This window comes from Panthera pardus, unplaced genomic scaffold, assembly GCF_024362965.1.
Source record: "Panthera pardus isolate Hobbes unplaced genomic scaffold, ASM2436296v1 HiC_scaffold_26, whole genome shotgun sequence".
NCBI lineage: Eukaryota > Metazoa > Chordata > Mammalia > Carnivora > Felidae > Panthera > Panthera pardus.
The window spans coordinates 27,551,184-27,575,651 of NW_026526832.1; the positions used below are offsets into that span (position 1 = coordinate 27,551,184).

Below are 24,468 nucleotides of genomic sequence, written 5' to 3' on the forward strand. Positions count from 1 at the left end.
ACACACACACACACACACACACACACACACACAATCTGTTGAATTAGGCTTAGGTGGGATCCTTGAGAGCAGAGGACTGATTGCCTTTATTTAGGATTCACTTGCCTAGGATTTTATATATAGTGAGTGCTCTACAAACATGACACTTTTCTAAAACAGGTAAACTTGATTCAAAGCATTTTATATATATATATTTAAGGAAATGTTCAAAAAAAATAAAATCACAACCTCAGAAAAAGCACAAAAATTCACAAGTATTCCAAATTTAATTTTAAAACATAGCATAATGTAATAAATACTAGATAAATAAGCCACAATTTCATCTCCAGTCTTAGGAAAACCTCTTTGTTACTCTGGACTTGTTTTCTAATCTATAATATAATAATGCCAGTGTATAAATGGGGAGGTTAGAGTATAAACATTTTAGATATTAAAGAGTTTGGACAGGTATAATGCTGTACAATTCATTTTTGTTTTTAATGTGTTTTTTATTGTGATATAATTAATGTGATATAATTCACATACCACAGAATATATCTATTTAAATCACACCATTCAATGGTTTCAGTAAATTCAGAATTTTGCAACCATCACTGCAATCAACTTGAGAACATTTTCCTTATCCACCCACTTCCCCAAAAAACCATCCCGTTAGCATTCATTTTCCCTTCTCCATCCTCAACCTCCCCTCCTCTCCCACATCCCCCATAGCCTTTGGTAACCATGAGTCTACTTTCTGTTTCTACAGATTATAGATTTACCTGTTTACCTATTTGGAATTTTGTACATAGATTGAATCATACATGCCATCTTTTCCAACTGGCCTCTCATTTAGCATGCTTTCAAGGTTTGTCATATTGTAACAGGTAGCAGTACTTCATTTTCTTCTTATTGCCAATATTCCACTGTATTGATATACCACATTTTGTTTACCCATTCATCAGTTGATGGACATTTGGGTTGTTTCCACTTTGGGGCTATTATGAATTATGCTGCTACGGACATATGTGTAAAGGTTTTTGTGTGGACACAGGTCTTCATTTCTCTTGGGTATATTTTTGGAAGTGGTTCTGCTGGATCATATGGTAATTATGTTTAACCATTTGAGGAACCACCTAACTTTTTCCAAAATGGCTGCCCCATTTTACATTCCTACCAGTAGGATAGGAGGGTTCCGATTTCTCCACATCGTAACAAACACTTGTTGTTATCCATCTTCATGATTCCGGCCATCCTATTAGGTGTAATGTAGTATCTCATTGTGGTTTTGATTTATATTTTTCTGATAACTAATGACTTTGAGTTTTTCCATGTGCTTACTGGCCATTTGTACATCTTCAGAGAAGTGTTTATTCAGATATATTTATTCATTTGTTTTTTTGAGTCGTAAGAGCTATTGAGACACGTTTCCAGTTACAAGTCCTCTATCACATTTATCATTTGAAAATATTTTCTACTTTTTTATGGGTTGTTTCTTCATTTTGATGGTATCCTCTGAAACACAAAAATTGTTGGTTTTAATGAAGTACGATGTATTTACTTTTGTTGTCTGAGCTTTTGGTGCCAGATCTAAGAAATCTTTACCTAATCCAAAGTCACAAAGACGTATGTCTATGTTTTCTTCTAAGAGTTTTGTAGTTTGCAACCAGGTCTTTGATCCATTTTTGAGTTAATATGGTATGAGGTAGTGCTCAAAACTCATCCTTTTGCATATGGATATCCAGTAGTACCAGTAGAATTTCTCAAAGAAAACTGTTTCCCCATTGAACTGTGTTGGTACTCTGGTTGAAAATCAATTGAACATAAATGTTAGGGTGTATGTCTGGACCCTCAATTCCATCCCATTGATCTATAGGTCTACCTTTATGCCATTATAGCACATTCTTCATTACTGAAACCTTATAGTAAGTTTGAAATCAGAATCAGGAAGGGCAAGTTCTCTCATTTCTTTTTTTTAAAAATTGTTTCATCTATTCTGTGTCCCTTAAATTTCCATATGGATTTTAGAATCAGGTTGTACTCTGGTGCAAATAAATCAGCTGGAATTGATGGGAGATTGCATCGAATCTGGAAACTAGTTTGGGCAATATTGCCATCTTAATATCAAGTGGTCTGATCCAAGAACATGAGATGTCTTTCCATTTATTAGGTGTTCTTTTTTTTGAACAGTATTTTGTAGTTTTGAGTAAAAATTTTACACTTTTGTTAAATTAATTCCAAAGTATTTTATCCCTTTTGATGCTATTGTGAACAGAATTTACTTAATTTCATTAGTATTATTCACTGTGGGTATATAGAAATATAATTGATGTTTGCATATTGATCTTTTATTAGTTCTAATAGTTTTTAGTGGGTTCATTAGAATTTTGTAGATACAAGATCTTGTCATCTGAAAATAACAACAGTTTTACTTTTTGCTTTCCAAACTGGTTACCTCTAGAGTTTTTGAATGCTAAATAAATTTATGTAAAACTTAATATTTAGAGTTATTGAAGTTAATATTGTACAAATTCACTTTTATTTTTTAAAAAGAAAGGAAATAAAGTGCTACAGAAAGAAAAAAAAGAAAACAGAAAAGCCAATAAATTGGAGGAAAGAAACCTGGTTCCCACACCATTATTAATTAGCTGTGTGATCCTGAGCAAATTTCTAAGTCTCTTCTCATTATACGTTCTATCTTGCAGATCTTTTTCCATTTGGCATACTGCGAACTCCCGGGGTTATGTAAGAAGTAGCTTTTCTCAGTTTAGTCAGCCATTATAACCATGATTTTTCCTAATTATTTTGAGCATCTTCCTCCTTTTCCATTTTTGCCCCTCATGAAAAGAATAAGATTAGCACAACTGGAAGAGCACCCTAAATGTATCTTCATATTGAGAGAAAATACAACTCTCAGGAAAAGCACAACAGAAGACATTGAGAAAGAGTAGGCAATTACAAAGAGTTATCCTCTTGGGAACAAGCTGAAATAAAAAAAACAAAACTTTAGAGGTTTGTGAACAAAATGAATAAAAGTGAGCAAATAGATGAAGCATTTTCCTAGTACTGTATTAACATTTTAAAGCTTTACCTAAAGAAAAATCAAGAACGATATAAAAATGGAAAAGTATGTTTTAGAAATGTACATTATCTGAAGTTTTTCTCACAAGGATCACCTTTTAAAACCAAAGTTTTAGGTAACGTCTTTTATTACAATTTTAATTAAAAATGGAAAAGAGTGTCTCATGACATACAGAAGCACATTACATTTTTATGCCAAATGCAGATTATGTGTTTATGGTACTAAAATACTACGTTATATTTAAATATTTTTAATTTCATTTCAAGAGTTTTGGAACCTTAGTTTTAATCTTTGACATAAAGGAAGAGGACTACCCAAAGAAGTACCCCAGTCACCTTTGTCCTTAGGACGCTGTAGAAAACCCAGAGAACCTTTAGCTGCATCTGGGAAACAGTCTTCCTTTCCAGCTGTGTCATAAGCCTGGGCACACTGTTCAGTTTCTTTAATACGTATTTTAGGATTATTCAACTTGTTGGCATCATCTTTCTTGAACGGGGCTGGATAATGCTTCTGAGAACGAGGCTTCATTTTTTGAGTTGTGTATTTAGCTTTCCCAAACACTGGGACACTTTCTTCATCAGAGGAATGTCTGTCAAGGCAAACACTCTTCTTCATTACACTTTTCTGAGTGGTTTGCACATCAACTTTTCTATTATAATCTAAAGCAGTATTTGATGGTCCAACTCTGGAGGTCTTTACTATTACTGGGTTATTGACAGAATAAGGTACAGAAGTATTCATTTTATAGTTTTCTTGAAATAGATAGTCTCCTTTTAGAACTTTAGATTTTCTAGATTCATTTTGCAAATGATTTCCTAGAAGATCCTCTGAAAGATGTGATTGACAATCAGAACGATCGTTAGCAATGCAAGATTCTTTTATGGTAACTAGGGACAAAGTCTTCAGGTCGACATTTGGTTGTGCGTTATCCGGAGGATACGATGATTTTATACGTATTCGTTCCTTTAAAGGCAAATCTTGAAGATGTAAATCAGTAATGCCAGAAAGTAGATGTTCTTCAGTATCATCAATCTTTTGAAGATCCCTATCCAATACTTCATTAATGGCTGTGGTGCACCATTCTGATGCAAAGGACGATTGTTCTGGGATATTTTTAAAATTTTCAGCGATGGCTGTTTCAAGTTCTGATTTTAAACCATGAGAGGAAGTGTTTCTTGGAATAGCTGGAGAATTACTAAAAGAAGTACCTTCCCAGTCAATGGTGCTTAAGTGTAGATCAGCGATCACCGATACATTATAGGATGAGGTACTAGGTTGAGTAGATTCTGGAATTAGAGACTTACTGACAGCTGTAATTTGCTGCATAGGCAAAGATCCTGGAGAAAACATTAAATGTTCTTGTGTATTCAAACAAGGGTTATCTTCAGGTAAAAGCAAGCTATTCAATGATGCAGAAATAGATTTCTGGGATAATGGACAATGAGGGGTAATTTCCAAATTTAACTTGGAATTCTGCTTAGAAACGATGTCACATGTGGGGTTTAAAGTCATCTGTGACTGGAAATTCTTATTATCTGATTCTGGCCAATTGTTTTCTTTATGCTTAATTTTCAAGCCTGAAAAGAAAAAAAATACAGCATTATTAAAATCCATTTCATTTTCCCTACCTTGAGTAAATAAATAAAGAGCGCAGATCAGAAGTTTTCTGTATGAGCAATTTTTGCCTTTTTTTGTCTCAGTGTATTCCTAGAAACTATATTATAATCATAACAAAATAATTATTAACAAAATATTATAAAATATTTTCTTTTGGAAACAATGTTATAATTGAATTTTTTTCTCATCAAGTTCTTGGAAATAAAGAAAATGTATTTATAATCCAAAAGATGTTATACATACTAGCTGCTCGCTAAGTGGTTAGTACAATTACTATTAACACTTGGTTTATTTAGCAGTCACAGAGTAGAATGGTTTACTCATGGCTTTAAACGAAATATGTCACGGGGTGCCTGGGTGGCTCAGTCAGTTAAGCATCCAACTTTGGCTCAGGTCATAATCTCATGGTCTGTGAGTTTGAGCCCTGCATTGGGCTCTGTGCTGACAGCTAAGAGCCTGGAACCTGCTTCAGATTCTGTGTGTGTGTGTGTGTCTCTCTCTCTCTCCCCTCTTCTGCTCACGCTTTATCTCTCAAAAATAAATAAACATTAAAAACATTTTTTAAAATTTTTTTAAAAGAAGTATTTCAAGACAAAGAAGCAAGAGTATAATCCTAGCTCTTGATTTCATAGAACTTTCAGCAAAATATAGACAAGATAGATTCAAATAGAACATTAAACATTTGTGTGTGGTATAAACAGCTATCAAATGTGATACTTACTTTTTTGTTTCTTCCCTTTCATTTCTAAGTTTTGTTTTTGGTAAACAGCAACGATCTCGGGATAAGCTGCTTCAAACAACGATAATTCCTCTATTGTTTTTAGAACCAATTCTCCATGTTTATCTTCCATAGCATAATGTTCTAAAAGATTAAAAATGCAGTAAAAACAGCCTTAACTGAAGGTTTGTAAAATTCAATTTTTCTAGGTAACTAAATCATGAGCAAATCGACAATTCATTACAAATCTTGCTTTACAATATCTCTATTCTAATAATTTATTGATACTAGTGCAGAATTGATTTTCTTCTGCCTTGCAAGACCTGGAAAATGATTCCTTTCAAAATTAGAACTTTAAATTCTCTTGCTTTAAAGATGGTACTTACAGAATAGAAAACTTTGTTTAGATAAGGTTAGTTGGTTTGAATTCAGTAGGAGTGTTAAAATTTCCAGAAAAAGAGTGGGAACAGACAGTTTCCTAAAACCACAACATTAACTTTCTTTAGTGGTGGCTTCTGAAAAGAACAGAATTGAGGATATATTCAGGCTCACTGGACTCACAAGTGGCTGATACATGAAAATGAGAATGCTTGCATGTTGAATTTACAATAAGGTATATAAATAGTAGGTTAGGTACTTATGTTTATCCTACATGAGTTCAAAGCTGCATGAGAAGCCACACTATAGTGAAAATATTAGTTGATGAGTTTAAAGTACAAAGAGAGGAAACAGGTAACTTAAACTATTTCCTAGTTAAACAGCTTGCTTACATCTTCCCCCTTAAGCAATAGAACCTACAAGAACGATGCTCGATTCTGGACAGAGGAGATGTACTGCCGAACTGGGTCAATGCTATTTTCTTTCCTGAAAATATACGACAGTTGGTGGAACTGTTCCTAAACAGTCTTCAAAATTCTTCAGCTATTTTCCTGTTATTGCTTAGAGTAGTTTATCTAGTTCTTTATAATTTCATTCTTCAAAATCATCTACAACTTAAACTTTCATTGACAAATCTACTGCCTCATTTATTCACATATAGTCACACAATCTAACTTCAAAGCCAGACAGAAATGAATTTGGAATCACTTTCCATTTTAAATGATCTGTGCTTTCCCTGCCTTCAGTTTTGGAGGTAGCTCAGAGTTCACTGCGTTTTTGTCTGCAGCAAAATAAGAGTAATTTGACAACTATACATCCCCATAAAAACAAAACAGAGTAAAGAAGGAGAAGACAGCAGCATTTTCTTAATAGAAATCAAAACTGCTTCCATATTATATTCTTAAACATTACAAAATAAATGTCAACTTAAGGTATTAAAATTACTTGACATTTTTAATATTTACTATTCACCAAAACTTATTTAAATAGCACAGGTAAACTATGAAATCAATCCTCAATGAATGTGATATGTCTTTATTTTTTACATACATACATGTTTTATATATGTATACAATATTTGCTAAACATATATGATTAAATGTTACAAAGTTTGCCTAAAGTGAATACATACCAGGCTTTTCCCATTCTATTTCCAAGCAATGAATTCCATTTCTGATTCGGGTTTTAACAATTCTGAAAAACAAATTCTTCTAATGAGGTCCAACTGCAGTAGGTATTTGGAAATTTCCAATTTGTAGATTATTCAATTTCCATTGATTTTTATTCTATTTTTATAATATTCTAAAAATACTATAAAGAATTATGACATAGTTATTCCTCCGACTAGTTATTCAAAAGATAATTTTATTGTTAAGTGTACAGAGTTTGTAATTGTTTTACCCTATCAGATTTCATTATTATTCAGTGTTCCTCTTTTCCATAATAATGATCTTTCTTTTAAAGCCTATTTTTTGTTAATAGGGAAGTTTAATCCAGTTACATTTATTGTGACTACTGATTTAGCTGGACTCATTTGTACATCTTATTTTGTGTTTCTGTTACCAAGCTTTTTCTGTGGTACTTCCCCTCTCCTCCTTCCTGTATTCTTTTGGTTTGACAATTTTACTTTCCCATTTTATGTATTAATTTTGAAGACAGAGATCGTATTTCTGGTGTTTTAGTGGTTACCCTTCAGTGTTTACATGTATACTTTGGAAGTTTTAGTTTATTATCATCATCATATATTAATCATCAAGCATTATGCAGCTATTTATATACATATTTTTCCAATTTATTAAATTAGCTAATACATTTTATTGATTTCTCTTTATTGATTGACCACTGTTTTTTGTTATCCACATCATCCCTCTAGGTTCATTTTTCTTCTTGCTTAGATACATCCTTTAACAGTGGTTTTAATGAGGATCTGTGATTTACTCACCAACCAGTAAATCATGCATTAATGATGTCTAGGTTGCCAATTATTTTTACTCAAAGCTTTGAAATGTTACTCTATCACCTTCTGGCATCTATTAGTGTCATGAAAGATTTGTGTTATCAGACTGACATTCCTTTGTAGTTTATCTTTTTTCTTTGATACTCCCCCCGCCAAACTTTCAGCTTGAAAAATTTCAAACCTTTAGAAAAGTTGCAAGAATAACACAATGAACACTCACATACCCTTCACTGAGTTTCACCAATTCTTAGTTTTTGTTCCTCATTCACTTTACATTTTTGTTCCCTTTCTGGTCCACTGAAATAGTTCTATGGTTAAGCTTGGCTATATCACTTTATGTTTATTTCTTTTAATAATCTGGTATCACTACTTGTTTGAGTAGAAAAGTGTGTGAAGGCACAAACTTACTATGTTAGGTTGACTATAAGCCCTGAATAAGCTCTTAATATTTTCTACTAGACCTTTACTCCAACTTTATATAATGGAGAGTTACACACCCCACTATTAAAGATATTAAGAAGATTATTTTAGATCATAAGATACTCAAATGGAAACACACAGACTTCTTCATTCAATTCTTTATATTACCGAATTGGCTGTAGTTGATTAGAATTCCTTCTACCAAGCTTTCTTTCTATCATGTCATAGTGGGTCAAAAGCACTAACAATTTCTCACATGCATAGTGACTGGGCCACTCCATTTTTTCAAGAGTAAATCTCTGTAAATATAAAACAAAACAAGATTTTGTTATCTCTTGGAGACAAACAGCACTTTTAAGTGGTATTATTTTTTTCCTATTGAATTAACATTAGTTAAAGCAGGATCAATGAGAATATTCATGGAAAGAATAAGGAGTTTCCTAAGGAGGCAACATTGCACAATGATCAAGTGTGAGGGTTGTCAATTTGAACCCTAGTATGATATTTCTGAGATGTGGGGTAAATTACTTAACCTCTTTTAGCCTCAGGATTTCCATCATAAAATATAACCCAGCTCAGAGATCACAAAGATTAAGTGAAGTTACATGTAATGGGTTAAATATCACAGCAAATTTTAATGTTCAATAAATGTTGGCTGCCATTATTACTACTGTGGTTGGTAGGGATAAGCAACAAGTAGTTACAATTTACTGAACCACTCTGTTTCTCTGGTCACTGTATTAGGGGCTATTATAAATAATATCATTTAATCTTTTTTTTTAATGTTTAGTTATTAATTTTGAGAGAGAGCATGAGTGGGGGAGAAGAGCAGAGCAAGAGAAAGAGAGAATTTTTAAGAAAAAATTTTCAATGTTCATTTATTTTTGAGAGAGAGAGAGACAGAGTATGAGCAGGGGAGTAGCAGAGAGAGAAAGGGAGACACAGAATCTGAAGCTTGCTCTAGGCTCTGAGCTGTCAGCACAGAGCCTGATGCAGGGCTTGAACCCATGGACAGGACCATGAGATCATGACCTGAGCTGAAGTCTGACACTTAACCAGGCACCCCGAGAGAGAGAGAATCTTAAGCAGGCTCCATGCTCATCGTGGAGCCTGATGTGGGGCTCAATATCACGACCATGAGATCATGACCTGAGCCAAAATCAAGAGCTGGACACTTAACTGACTGAGCCATCCAGGTGCCCCAATCTCATTTAATCTTCACAGTGACTTCATGAAATAAGTAATATTATTTCTATTTTGAGGATAACACATATCCAGGGTCACAGAGTAAGTGATACACTGTCCAAATTTAAAGTTATGTTACTGATTAAAAATCCCAATGTCCTTTGGTGAACACAGCATAATGTATAAACTTGTCACATTCCTAAGTTGTACACCTGAAATTAATGTAACCTTGTATATCAACTATACTGAAAAAAAAAAAAAAAATTCCATTGACCTTGTAAACTATACCACCTTTTATAACAACATATTCAATCCTCAAATTTTCTGGGTATGGTCTGCAAAGTATGGTTCCTATGTGGCAAAGGAATGAAAACTAGAAATAAATGCTGAAAAATACATGGGCAGTCAATAGCTGTTTTAAATCTCTTAGACCAAAGTGAGTATCCCTTATCTTCCTAGTATCCCACTACATACTATAAGGTAAGTATTTTCTGATACCTGAAACAATAATAAATCAGGTCTTTGGTACCTGATAACCTTCACCAACTTATCCTTGTTCAGAAGGAATTCTTGAATAACCTAGCAAGAGAAAATAAAATAGGAATTCAGATTTCAAACTTTTTAAAAGAACTTCTGAAATAAAACACACATTTGAGCTATTAGTTATTACCTCATAGAAAGGGAATCCCTCACAACCGCAAGCTTTTCTGAAAATAAATTATATACATGTTGTTAATATAATCAGGCAACTCAGCCTCTAAATTCATCTCATCCAATTTCTGCTCATTTAGTGAAAAATGTTCTTGGATAATATCCTAGTCTTCAAGCTTCTCTTTGAGTAACTATTAAATCACTATCTTCTGAGATAGCCCAATATTTGAACCAAATCAAAAAAAGGATTTTGTGAAATGTTACTAATCTAGACATGGGGGAAGATTATGTGGAAGTAATTTGAGTAGAGGTGTATGAATAGGTAAGGACAGAAAAAATAAGTTAAAAAAAACCTTACTTCTTAATGCTGTTCTCTACTGCACTTAGTTGTCTATCATGCTCTGCACGGTGCCACTCACAAGGACAGCAATATTCATAATCATGTGGTTCACAGTATCGATCAGTTTTACATAGTTTGCAGCCATTATGTACATGATCCTTAGGTGAACCTTTATGGAAACACAAAGTATGATTTTCACTGTTTTTTAGATTTACTTTCTACACACTTTTTTTTTTTTTTTTTGCCCTTATCCAAATTTTTAAAAACGAATACTGCCTAGCAAAGTGCCTAGCATATAGAAAGGTTCCAATACATTTAGGTTGAACAGAATAATGAACACTACAGTAATTCTTAAGACAAAATAGATCCTGAGCTATTACACTTACATGACACTATTTTTGTTTCTATAAGTTACTCTTCTATCTGAAAGCGTTAACTTGTAACCAGAAGTTACACATTTACAATAATCAACAATTAAAACTTTGTGGCTTATTTGGTAGCTATATGCAAGAAAAATGGGATATAATTATTAGCATTAAAAAAGATTACTTAATAGAATAATTCATGAAATGGTTTAATGAGAATATTAAAAGAGTATAACAGTTAATTACCTCTGCTAGTTAATTCAGTTACCTCACAGCTATTTTTATTTATTTATTCATTTATTTTTAAAGATTTTATCTTTTAATTAAAAAAATTTTTTTTAATGTTTATTTTTGAGAGAGACAGAGTGAGAGTGGGGGAGGGGCAAGGAGCTACAGAGGGAGACACAGACACAGAATCTGAGGCAGGCTCCTGGCTCCCAGATGTCAGAGCAGAGCCTGAGGTGGGGGCTCAAACCCATGAATCTCGAGATCATGACTTGAGCTGAAGTTGGACACTTGACCGACTGAGCCATCTAGTTATTCAGAGTTTATTTTTAAGCAATCTCTATACCCACTGTGGGGATCAAACTCACAATCCTGAAATCAAGACTCACATGCTCCACTGACTAAGCCAGCCAGATGCCCCCCTCTACAGCTATTTTTAAACTGCTTGGAACATGAATATACTATGAATGTGGCACAGGTGTGGGGCCCTAGCTCCCTTAGAACGAAAGCATGACCACCTTTAACACTGGTTTGAGAATATAGAAGAGCACATATAATTGATAGAAACTAAAATTGTCATTTTATAAAGTATCAAAAAACTACGGAATGGAATTTTATAAAACATTTTATAAAACTTTTATTTCTTCTATGATTTTGTCTCTAATTTAACAATGTTTCTGAACATATATTAAGACAAATAGATAAAGAATTTCTTTTAAAAGATGAGCTAATAAGATCTAGTCTCTCCTGGGAGTGAAAGGTGTTTCTGATCCAGCATACAGTAATGACATCTTTTTTTTTTTTTTTATTTTAACCAAGACTAATGAAGAGGAACAAAGCTATTTTCAATAACAATGAACATGTATTAGAAATTAGTGTTAAGTCACTATCTTCATGCAATAAAAACAAATGCTTTCAGTTCGATATTCCCCTAAGACTTAGCAGGATACATTTTTTTGTTTAAATGGATTTCTATATTCAAAACGTAATTTTAACATCTAAGTAATTTGGTATCATAGTTTAAAACTTTACTTATCCTGTATTTATCACTTACATCACATTATTTCAATTAACAATTATTGAGTGCCTACTATTATATGTGACACACCTCCTGATGCCAAGAATTTTCAATCTACTGAAGAAGACAGGTATGTATGTGGGCATGTAAGAAGTATTATAAGATCAGGATGAGGTGCCTGGGTGGTTCAGTTGGTTAAGCCTCTGACTTCGACTCAGGTCCTGATCTCAAGGTTCGTGAGCTTGAGCCCCACAATGGACTCTTTGCTGTAGCAGAGAGCCCCCACTGGATCCTCTCTCCCCGTCTCTCTCTGCCCCTCCCCAAACGGCACATGTGAGTGTGTGCATGTGTGTGTGTGTGTGTGTGTGGGAACGCTCTCTCAAAATGAAGTAAAAATTAAAAACAAGAAAACCAGAACAGGATGTGGGTATCAGACACTTATATTCTAGAGATATCACCCCCTATGTCTGCTTACCTGGATGGGAACACACAGAACAATGGGCCAGTTTTTTAATAACTACTGGCTGTGGATCAGAGAAAGAAGGTTTTTCATTCCACTGAGTAAATCTGTAAAGGAAAATGATTTTAAAAGGAAAACAAAACAAAACAAAACAAAAACAAGGTCACCAAAATGCCATGCTCTCAAAGGTCAGGCTATTCTGTTCCCTTACCACCTGTCTCATTTTCCCTTTGCAGGAGATGAAGTTGCTGGCCCAGCGTGTGAAAACTCTCAGTCTATGTACCTCAATTTAAAAATGTGGTTCCAAAGACAACAGAATTGCAACAGGGGGAAGAGAGAATCAGATAGTCACAGAGGAAAAGAGAAGGAGGACACAGGAGGGGGAGGAGAGGGAGGAGGCAGGAGAGAGAGGAAGGGTGAGGGAAGAGAGAAAAAGAGTATGTGTATATGTGTTCACGTGTATACTCTTGTATTCATTTTTTTTTTTTTTTAAAGAATCCTAAGTTAGGCAGCAATACGTAGAGAGAATGAGATGTATATACCTGTTTGATCTCTCTTCTGTGTGCCAGAGTATAAAGCAAATAGAATCATGTACATGAACATTACCCTGTATCAGGAATTGGGAGCAGGGTAAAGGATAAAACTAAATAACTAAATAGAACATCAAACTTCTGGGTAAAAATTGGTTAAAAAATCTAGACCATTTGAAATTATCATTTTCTTAATCTCTTATGCAAGCAACAAAAACATTACCTGTTAAATGAGTGATTTTAAAGAAAATGCTTTCTGCTAAAATGTCCACTGAAGAAAAAGTTAATTTTATTTTTGGCCAAAATTCTAGGTAACATAAAACCACCAAGGGGATAGTTAAGTATTCATCATACAACATAAGTGCTCTGAATTATATTCCTCTGCTTATAGAAGTTAAAGTTCGAATAAAAAGCTGAATTATCTCTTTAGTACCTTGTGCAGGATCTGACACTAGGAGTTATTATTTGGCTTTTGGAATTTCTGATTCATTTATTACAAAGACCAAGTATAAGCTTGCTAAAAATTAGCATTAATAGATGCTGGAGAAATACACAGAAACTTCAAATGTGGAAGAAAAAAAAAACCTAGGGGGAAAGTCAGTCTAAATTAATCAGTTAGAATGGCACATAATGATAATGTAATTTTATGTAATGTAATAAAATGTAATTTTATTCTCTTCAAGTGTTCAAACATTTCATAAAATGTTGCCAAAAATACATACTTGCTGAAACTATTACAATAAGAATGATCTGTAGTTAGTCAAGTGCCATACCTTCTTGTTTTTTATTCTTTATATTATTCTTCACATTCCCAAATGATTCCAGGCCAAAGTATATCTTTTTTTTCCTGCTTTGGCATCATATTCACTGATACCAGTAATGGATATATTGAAGTCTTAGATTTATCAGTAGCTTTATAGCTTTCGAAGGAGCACAACAATTTCAAGTTTTTTTTCATGGCCATTCCTTCTTGATTTCTACAACTTAATGTTTCTTTTCATGCACTCACCATCTCAAACCTATTGGAGGCCAAGACTGCTTTAAGTCTCCTAGTATCCGAGTTCCTTCTTATTCATTTGACACTTTATCACTAATATTAATTTAAAAATATATATTAAATAATTAATATTAACATAGACTGTTGCTTTCATTAAGTAAACATAATTCACATGGTTTCAAAACTAAATAGCACAGTTGGTAAACTTCCATATATTCTGTACCTTAATTGTCTTGAATCCTCAAATTGTATAGACTAAATCAATTAGAATTTATATTTTACTAAATATGTGGCTATAGAAGAAAGGGCACTCAAGGAAAAATTTTGATCAAGTGTTACTTATTAAATATTTGCAATATGTCAGGCATTTCACTTATAGAGTATATGATATCAAAATATTTTATATAGAAAATACTTTTAAATAAAAATTATTTTACAGTTATGTTTACCTTTACTTGGTGGCAAAATAGTCTAAAATAGCCTGTGGTAAAAGCCCGAGGTTATAAATAAACACATTTGGCATCTTACTACTTGTGTTTGTAGTGACCTAATAATGAAAAAAATACAATATGGCTTAGGACACATACTTTCATCCTTTCTTTAAAAAAAACCTCACAATAAATAAAAATCAGTGATTTTGTTTATTTATTATTATTATTTTTTAAATCCGTGATTTTAAATGAAAATATAGAGGTGCTTAAAAATACAAAACTCTGTCTCAGAAAGCATAATACTTTTTGAAATATTTACTATTCAGTTCAAAAAGATTAAATGTCTAATGTCACAAGAAAGTTTTAGTTACCTTTGAAGTAAACTTTGCCCTTTCAAAATCTGTATAAGTTTTAATGCTTGCTCTTTTCCAACTCCAGGGACTCCCTTTCAGAAAGTGGAAAAGAAAGGCCAATGTTAATCACAGGGGAATGGAGAAATAAAGTATGGCATATCCTGCAGTCTGAGATGGTGCAGCTGACAGAATAAGGTAACTAGGTCACGATAGGAAAAGACGTGCAAGGTACACTGCCATGTGTAAAACAAAGATTGCAGAATAGCTCACCCTGTGACCTAGATTTGTAAGTAAAATAACTACTACATCATCCATTAATCTATGCAAACAACAAAGTCACAGGGTTATATACTTAACTGCTGACAGCATTTATTTTAAGGGAGGGAGGAAAAGAATTTTAGAAGGCTTTTACTTTTTATGTTAATTACTTTACTTTGATAATCTTTTAATTTGATCTATTTCAAGTTATATTTGTAATCAGAAAAAGCATGTTCATTTACTTTGATGAACATTTAATATTTAAAAACTCGGATATCAAAAGAGAACAATGTTCTTCCAAGTTAACTCTTGAAATGAAAACTTAAGAAAAATTAAAACAAGTGTTAAGTGTCCAACACACAATAAAATGTCAATAAATGTATATCTGCAGGACAATTTCTTGTTTGAGTCGTCCAGTTCCTAGAGAAGTTTATGCATGTATCCTTATAAGCAGGGCTGCCATTTAGCAATGTGCACTGGGACAGACACACCAGTGTTAAAAACACTTCCTAATCGGTTAATAAATATTCATGGCACAAGCATCCTAAGTGCCTGCTGGCAAAGGGGTCTCCCCTCCAATCTGAATCTCCTTCCCAACCCACTTAGAGTCAGGATCAGCTACTAAAAGGGTCACACCTGGCATAAGAGTGGTTCCCAGAAGTCTGTTTCATGGCCACAGCCTATATCTTTGCATACAGGTTGCTACAGATTTTGTATACCACCCTTCTTATATTAGCATTTAGCTACATCTTAAGTTTTCTGAAGGTAAATCATGTTAGTCCATAAGTCTTACAAATCTTTAAGTAGAACAATATAAATGGATAGTGGTTTCGTTACAAAGGATAAAAAACGTCAAAATAGCTAAGGTTAATGCATAATGTAACACCACTATAGCTAAAATTGGTTTCTGTGAGTTTAACTTTGCGAATTTTTTCTTACTTTCAACATTCAGCTGTTTCTAGACTTTAATTATTATATAGTGACATACGGGAAATAAAAATCTTCTATTTCAGAATGAGAACTATAATGAAATAATTATTTTTGTGTTATTTAAAAGTTTCCCTCCTCCTGCTTCCTTTAGTTACTACTTAAAAGAGTGATTTCTCTAAGTCAGTCAGAGACAGATATGATATGTTTTCACTCATATGCGGATCTTGAGAAACTTAACAGAAGACCATCGGGGAAGGGAAGGGGCAAAAAATACTTACAAACACAGAGGGAGGGAGGTAAACCATAAGAGACTCTTAAATACAGAACAAACTGAGGGTTGATGGGGGGTGGGGGAGAGGGGAAAGTGGGTGATGGGCACTGAGGAGGGCACTTGTTGGGATGAGCACTGTGTGTTGTATGTAAGCCAATTTGACAATACATTATATTAAAAATAAATTTAAAAATAGTGATTTCTCTGATCACTGAGGACATAAGTTAGAAATGAGGGTTAATAATTTTAGTATCCTATTTTTTCCCTCTCTCCTAAGCTCTGATAAAAAAAAAATGTATATATATATACATGTATATATATATATACACATGTATATACATATATATGTATATATATATATGTATATGTATATATATATATATATATATATATATATATATACATATACATATATATATATGTCATTCTTCTTTAGACTTCTCTTGGGGATTGGGGTGCCTGGGTGGCTCAGCTGGTTAAGCATCTGACTTCAGCTCAGGTCACGACCTCGCGGCTCGTGAGTTCATGCCCTGCATCGGGCTCCGTGCTGACAGCTCAGAGCCTGGAGCCTGCTTTGGATTCTGTGTCTCCCTCTCTTTCTCTGCCCCTCCCCTGCTTGCACTCTGCCTCTCTCTCAAAAATAAACAAACATTAAAAAATAAATAAAATTATAGACTTCTCTTGGGGATGGAATATGTAGTCTAACAAGGGATTCAGTAAGAATACAGAAATGATCAGTAAGGACATGATGACAGGACTACATACTAAGAACTACAAGACAAATCATTCAATATTTTTAAATATACTTAAGAATGGGGTTATCCTTGTAATGCTTAATTTATCACTCACCTATTAGTATACCTATTTGTTTATTGTGCATCTTAAATAAAATGTTTTCATGAATAAAACTCAGTGCAATGCTAAGAAGCAAGGAGGGATGAATGGCTTACCCCAATAATTATATTGCCTAGCAACAGTAATAACATTGAGCATGTGCAGTTGGAAAGCTGGAAGGAAGACTGAAAACCACAAAATAGACAAAACAGTGATAGAAACTAATATTGGTATGGTATGAGAAAAGAGTGATCCCTACACATTTTTAAAAGGGTGGTAAAACTTGAATGTGAATCTCTTAGTCTAGAGTAAGTCTTAAAGTCTTGACCTTCAAGCTGTGGGACTAGTTACTATTCCATTCTCATTTGCAACATTCAGTGTCACAAGGAACCAGCTTTTTAATGCCACTTGAAATGCTGGTTCTTTTAGTTACTGAGTTGTTTATTATGCCTAAAATTATACTCTAAGGTTATTAATCATATAGCCATATTATTTTCATATTTATGCAGCATGTAAGACATCAAAAAAGATACACTGTGACCAGTAAGTAAATACGACAATCTAAGTGTACCTTGGGGAGATAATCACAGCCAAGTAGTATCGCCAGTCCGACCAGAGCCTCTCTATCCAAACCTAGTTTACTCTTGATAGATGGCATTGTGTAACAATCAACATGTGGATCCTGGAAGAAAGTACGGATTTAGTTTCATCTTCAAAAAGTAAACATTTATACATTAAGCATTACAAAAACTAATTGGTCAGAGTTCTCTCTAAATGCTTAATTATTCCTTAAAGTTAAGTGGGAAAAATTGTGCTGATCACCAGGATCTTCAGACTCCAACACTTCAATATCCGGAAATAAAGTCATAGTTTCAAAAATGGCTTAAAAAATAAACTATTATAGTCAAAATGTTCCTCTTCATTATTTTTGATGTTTTACAAAATATTTTCAATTTGCAAAATTACACACTGTAAAGTGTATATTATAAAAAGTAAACATTCCTAGTAAGTGCATCATCTAAAATTAACTATTATTGGGGCCCCTGGGTTCAGTCAGTTAAGCATCTGACTTTGGCTCAGGGCATGATCTCACAGTTCGTGAGTTCAAGCCCCATGTCTGGCTCTGTGCTGACAGTGAGGAACCTGAAGCCCGGAGCCCACTTCAAGTTCTGTGTCTCTCTCTCTCTCTGCCCTTCCTGCTCACACTTTGTCTCTCTCTGTCTCAAAAATAAATAAACACTTAAAAAATTAACTATTATTAATAGTGTAGCGCATATTCTTTCAAAAAACACTTTGACACGTAAATACAAATATTTATTATTAGCTATATTTTTAAGCAAAAATAGAATTATATGGAAGTGCTACTTTGTAACATGTTTTTGCTTGCTAATATATCTTTAATATCAGTAATACGTATCTTTTTAATGACTGCTTGTTATTACATTATAATGGACTCTGAGGCAATGTTTCTCAGTGAGCACACAATGAACATTTTCAGAGAGGTAACAGAATTGTCTGGCAAGAGGTTTTTAGCTTTCCGGGCTCCAATCTACCAAATGTCTGTTGTCTTGGCCAACTTTGAAAAGTTACAACCAAAATTTCCCCTGACCTCTCTGAGAACCATGGCTGTATTCAACCATTCCCTAGAAATGGGCATTTGGGTTGTCTGCCACATTTTTGTAATTACTAATAATGTTGCAATTAACATCCTCATACATCTCTTCTTGCATATTTGGAGGTGTTGTTGAAGATAAATTACTAAAAATGGAAATCTGGGGTCAAAGCAAAACATTTCATATGCATTTTTATAATATATTATCAAAACATTTAGAATTAAACCATGTGAAACAAATCAAGCCCTTAAGAGAGAAATGCACATTTCAAAGAAAATGAACTATGCGTCAATGATATTTGTAACAACAGTAAACATTTATTTCATTTAGCAATTGCTGTGTGCCAGGTATTGTGGTAATCATTTTACACATATTGTTTCATTCCATCATTTAATAATCCCTTTTAAAAAGGTACTTTGTGAAACAAATGCTGACAGAGAGAAACAAAGGTACCTTGGTATTCATAGAGAAATTCCTATAAACAGTCTGGGCTCCATATAGGAAAGCATCCCCATCATTGGTGAGGCAGCCGTCCACATAACCACTGGCATTAAGATAAGCACACATGGCTTCAGCTTCCCCAGCAGCTTGGACCCAGGGAATTCCTAAGCATTCCAGCATATCAAGGCACTGGAAAGAAAACGTAGGAGCAAGATATCTAAGCCCATTTTTATTGCTCTTTCTTTCAGTGTTTAACTGATTTCTATATGACAAATATTAACTATTTAAGTGTTTTACAAATTCTGATATTTAAGAAATAACTGGAAATTTGAATACTGAATACGTTATGGCATTACAGAATGATTGCTTAACTTTAGGTGTGACAATAAGAAATGTACTGTGGTTATGTTTTTGTTTATTTTTAAGAGTCTTTATCTTTTAGACAAAGATAATGAAATATTGAGACTGAAGCAATATTGTGTCTGGGATTTGCTCCAGAACGACATGGGAGAAGGGACTGAGTGGGGACATAGGTGAAACAAGAGTTGATAATTGTTTAAGATTGATGATAATTGTTTAATTACTTTTGTGTTGATTTAAAATTTTCCATAATGAAAACTTAAAAAATTTTAACTTCCATTAAAAAGTAATCCATATTCAGGATGCCTGGGTGGCTCAGTCAGTTAAGTGTCTGACTCCTGATTTTGGCTCAGGTCTTGATCTCATGGTACTCACAGTTCGTGAGTTCGAGCCCCACATTGGGCTCTGTGCTGACAGTGCAGAGCCTGCTTGGGATTTTCTCTTTTCCTCTCTCCCTGCCTCTCCCCCATTTGTGCTGTCTCTCTCTCTCGAAATAAATAAACTTTAAAAAAGCACTCCACATTCAATTAAAAATTAATTTAAAAATATTCAATTTGCATTTTGGTCAATGTTATCTCAAGATTAAAGAGAAATATCTTCTAAATGATTAATAGTTAATCACAGTAAGATTCAATATCTGCAAAATAACAAAAATTCTTCTCCCATGATGGGAGCTCTTCCCATGAGCTCTTCCAAAGAAGATACTATTATCCAATTTTACTTGAGACCTTAAGGTTCTTTTTTCTTCCTCTATCATGTCTGTACAATGAAACTCTCATGTTGTGGGAAACCAAGTAGGAGCCAGTTGTTGATTTGCTCCTAGACGTCAATTGTCTGTGCGAGCGATTTCTTTCTATCAATTTGCTGACTCATGAACAATCCTCTATGAGTTTTCCTTGCATTATGAGTTGAATCTGGATGAACAGCTTGTAATTTAGCCTTATAGCCTACTGCATTGTTTCTTGTCATTTTCACATTCCACATTGAGAAATACTGGGTATGGTGAGGAAAATGGCCTTTTTACCGGTAGTTTTAGAGACTGATAAAGTAAATATCATCCATTGCTTTAACTGATTGCTTGCATGCTACATTACATAATACAAACCTCTGCTAGATGTTGTCCAAGATGGACAAGGTTCAAAAAGACAAAGTACTGTGTTAGAAAAAAAGAGTACTTTCCAGGACTCTGGCTGGGTGACTTTAGGGAGATAGTTTCATTACAGGGGTTGCTTCTGCCTTCCTTTAAATAAGAATTATCTTTTCATAATAAACAAAAGAATTTGGAAGTTATTTTAGATTCCTGCATTGTCATTCCAATTCTTCAAAAACCAGCACAGAATTTGGAAGGCTGGTTGTAGATTTTGCTACCCTAAGTGTCTGTCACGTGGGGTGGTATTGGAGGAAGACTAATTTGTGTTTTCATGCTTATACCTAAGAGACTGCAGTGGGTTAGCAGGAAGTAGGGCCTAGAAACTGAGGGTACAGAAATATAAAAATGAAAGTTTTATTCATTCAGGCAATACTGAACACTCACACAAAATGCTTGAGGACATCACAATTACTACAATAAAGAAACAGAAATGGAACAATTTTCTCAAGAAGAGATGGACATCTTTTTGTTTTATACTGGGTATTAATGCCCTGAGTATACAGACCATGGATATTTCTAGGAACAGACTATACAAGAAATAATTAGAATCCAGTACAGATATTTTCTTCAACTACTGACAGTCATTAAGGTGGAAAAAGTCACCAACTGAAAACTATTTTTTAAAATCTTATGTGAATAGAAAATAAAATTTCAAGAAAAAATGATTAATTTATACAATATTGTTTAAAAGAAATGAACTTTTTAACCATAATTAAAAAGAAAACAGGGATATGAATTAAAAGCAAATATAATAAAAAGTTTATATCCTTAACATAAAGAAAACAAAAGAAAAAAATTTCTTGATCTTGGGGTTGTGAGTTTGAGCCCTGCATTGGGTATATAGATTACTTAAAAATAAAATCTGGGGCACCTAGATGGCTCAGTCGGTTGAGCAACCAATTTTGGCTCAGGTCATGATCTCATGGTTCACGATTTCGAGCCCTATGTTGGGCTTGGGCTTGGGCTTGGGCTTGGGCTTGGGCTTGGGCTTGGGCTTGGGCTCGGGCTCACAGCTCACTGCTGTCCCAATCCCACTTGGGATTCTCTGTCTCCCTCTTTCTGCCCCTCCCCATCTTGCACTCTCTCAAAAATAAATGAGCATTTAAAATTAAAAAAAAAAAAAAAATCTTAAAAAAAAGAGACCAATATATATTAAATATATATATGTACTCCTACATATTACATAAACAAAGAAATATCTTTGTTTTTATATACTAAATAATACAAAGATAAACCTCCTACCATCTGATGTTCTTTGGGTGTACTGAAACTGCTTATCTCATATCTGTGCTGATGGAAAGTGACTGGCGAGAGCTATAAAATCATTCCTAAACTTTGGTCTGTCTGTCTGTCTGTCTGTCTATCTATCTATCTATCTATCTATCTATCTATCCATCCCACTTTGGGTAATTATGTTAAAATCTCAAATCACAAGAAAAAGCTGTACACAAAAAAATCTTCATAAGTTCACATGTAATAGAGAACTGAAAAGCAAACCATATATGAAATGATGAGGGATGATTTCAGAGCTTTTTATAGTATTTCATACATGTTGCACAACCATTACAAGTGATGGATTTGGAAAGAATGTGGCAACAGGCATACAAGGGTATGATAAGTTAAAAGTCCAAGATAGAGGCACCTGGGTGGCTCAGTCGGTTAAGCAGCTGACTTTGGCTCAGGTCATGACCTCATAGTTGGTGGGATTGAGCCCTGTGTCGGGTTCTGTGCCGATGGCTCAGAGCCTGGAGCCTGCTTCGGATTCTGTGTCTCCCTCTCTCTCTCTCTGCCCCTCCCCCGCTAATGCTCTGTCTCTCTCAAAAATAAACATAAAAGAAAAAGTCCAAGATAAAAATCACTTGTGCACTATTAAAGGCAAGTTTAAAAAGTATATACATTTGAAGAGAGGCAAAATAATAGTTGGTTTTTATTTTTTTCATTATATATTTCATTATAGATGATCTCTCCATTCCTTAACTTCTATAAAAATACATATTTTGTAATATATAAGTATATTAAAATATAACAATAAGTACTTTTAAAAATTAGAAAGTCCTAAATATATATTCTATATATGAACTATCATTAATTCTGAATGAGTGAAGTATGAATTAATTAGATCTCTATTCTGGGAATTCTTTAAGTGCTGAAGATGTCACAACAGGTAACATGTATTAACTCCTTACTATGCAGTGGTTGCTTTAAATATCAGATATTTTTAATTTTTCTAATTTTCACCCTATCCCTGCAAAGTGCTACTTTCCTCATTGCACAGGATAGGAAATGAGGCAGATATAATTTAAAAATCTTGCTCAACATCTCAGAATTTCTATATGCCAGAGCCAGGGCTTGAACTTGGTCAGTTTCACTACAGAATATCAACTTGTCTCTATACACACTGGCCTTCTATTTACAGTAAGTTTAGTGAGTATTAAAGATAATTATATAACAACCTTTATCAGAGTAAAATGTACTCACCACTTCATATCACAATTATTGAATCATATCTAAATGCTCACCTCTTTTAAGACTGATTTAAAATGTGATCTCCCTGTTTTCTGAGACCATGTTTTTCCAGAAGGCCCATACCGAGTCTGATTCCTCCTGCTTATGACATCAGCTTTCAGCTTTGGGGGTTCCCCTTCCATAACGAACACCAGTTTTACATCCATTAGCGTTAAATATGAGATACGAAAAAATAAGTTCCTTAAATATAAAAATTAATAATATATTAATCTTCATACATTGATAGTGAAAGTCTACACAGCAGTATGACATAATGGCAAGAACATCAGACTAGTATCAAAAAGGTTACATACATGCAATAACATTTTATTTATTAATATTTTGCTTTAAGTGAACTGAGAAAACACTAAATGTTTTTAAGCAAGAGAGATTTATGATTGTTCTAAGTGCTACATGGAAAACAGTTTGGAGAAGGAGGAGGCCAGGAACTGAGGGAGGAAAACTCATGAGGAGGTCATTTCAGAACAGATGAGAGGATGGTGGCAGTGAGGTGGTGCCTCTGGACATTGACCAAAGTTTATGAACACATGGTATATTCTGGAAGTAGAGCTGGCAAGACTTTCTGATAGATTGGATGTGAAGAGGGGTCAAACAGAGAGAATGGCTCCCAATTTTCTGGCTTCTAGTCGCCAAAGCATCCTAGTGGCTATGTTAAGCAGGCAGCTAGGTCTTTGAATCTGGAGCTCAAAGAGTAAGAAGTACAAATTTGTGAGTCATCAATTTAGAGATGGCAGAGGCAGACATGTTAATATATTTTAAAATCTCAAAACGTAAAGCAACAATAAACAAAGTGGAAACAAAACCAAGATGTCATCTGCTGATACAATCATACATTTATATCCTAAGAACTTTTACTCTACCTGAGGTGGGGCTTCAGGACCGTTCCAATCATTTTTTTGACTGTCTGTGCTTCACATACCCAGAGACTCAGATCAACCGCAATGGTTTTCCCACGAAGATTATGCAAGTGGATGTGTTGTTTAACAGGCTCCAAAATTTGCCACAAGTCATTCACTCCCATTCTGGTGATTATCTGCTGTTATTTGAAACACACTTCAAAAGACTGTTAAAAGACACAGAAGCTCAGAATAGAAATTCAAATAATATATGTTTGTTTAGGATAATTCATAAATAGAGAATTCATTTATTTATTTATTTCAGACGTCAGCCTTTCCTTTGTTTTTTCTTTTATTACGAAATGTATTGTCAAATTGGTTTCCATACAACACCCAGTGCTCATCCCAACAGGTGCCCTCCTCAATGCCCATCACCTACTTCACCTCCTTCCCACCCCGCATCAACCCTCAGTTTATTCTCAGTTTTGTTTTTTTTTTAATTTTTTTTTTTTAACGTTTATTTATTTTTGGGACAGAGAGAGA

At 34.0% G+C, this 24,468-nt stretch overlaps 1 protein-coding gene across 2 annotated transcripts in view; it reads right to left on the bottom strand.

Moving 5' to 3' along the window:
* Positions 1–247: 247 nt before the first annotated feature.
* The window catches only part of GEN1 (GEN1 Holliday junction 5' flap endonuclease), a 31,748-nt gene continuing 7,527 nt past the window's right edge, over positions 248–24,468 (bottom strand). Inside the window, exons 2-14 of one of the 2 annotated variants that reach the window (XM_019451349.2) lie at positions 23,950–24,152; positions 23,083–23,269; positions 19,066–19,242; positions 17,571–17,681; positions 14,725–14,798; positions 12,411–12,502; positions 10,346–10,496; positions 10,007–10,043; positions 9,835–9,915; positions 8,320–8,450; positions 6,907–6,968; positions 5,400–5,540; positions 248–4,638 (exon numbers count right to left, since the gene is read on the bottom strand). In XM_019451349.2, the coding sequence (XP_019306894.2) occupies positions 3,323–4,638; positions 5,400–5,540; positions 6,907–6,968; positions 8,320–8,450; positions 9,835–9,915; positions 10,007–10,043; positions 10,346–10,496; positions 12,411–12,502; positions 14,725–14,798; positions 17,571–17,681; positions 19,066–19,242; positions 23,083–23,269; positions 23,950–24,110 (2,721 nt within the window). In that variant the 5' untranslated portion in view covers positions 24,111–24,152 and the 3' untranslated portion in view covers positions 248–3,322. Of the gene's footprint in view, positions 4,639–5,399; positions 5,541–6,906; positions 6,969–8,319; positions 8,451–9,834; positions 9,916–10,006; positions 10,044–10,345; positions 10,497–12,410; positions 12,503–14,724; positions 14,799–17,570; positions 17,682–19,065; positions 19,243–23,082; positions 23,270–23,949; positions 24,407–24,468 lie in introns of those variants that run through there. The other variant, XM_019451358.2, reaches the window with a different exon arrangement.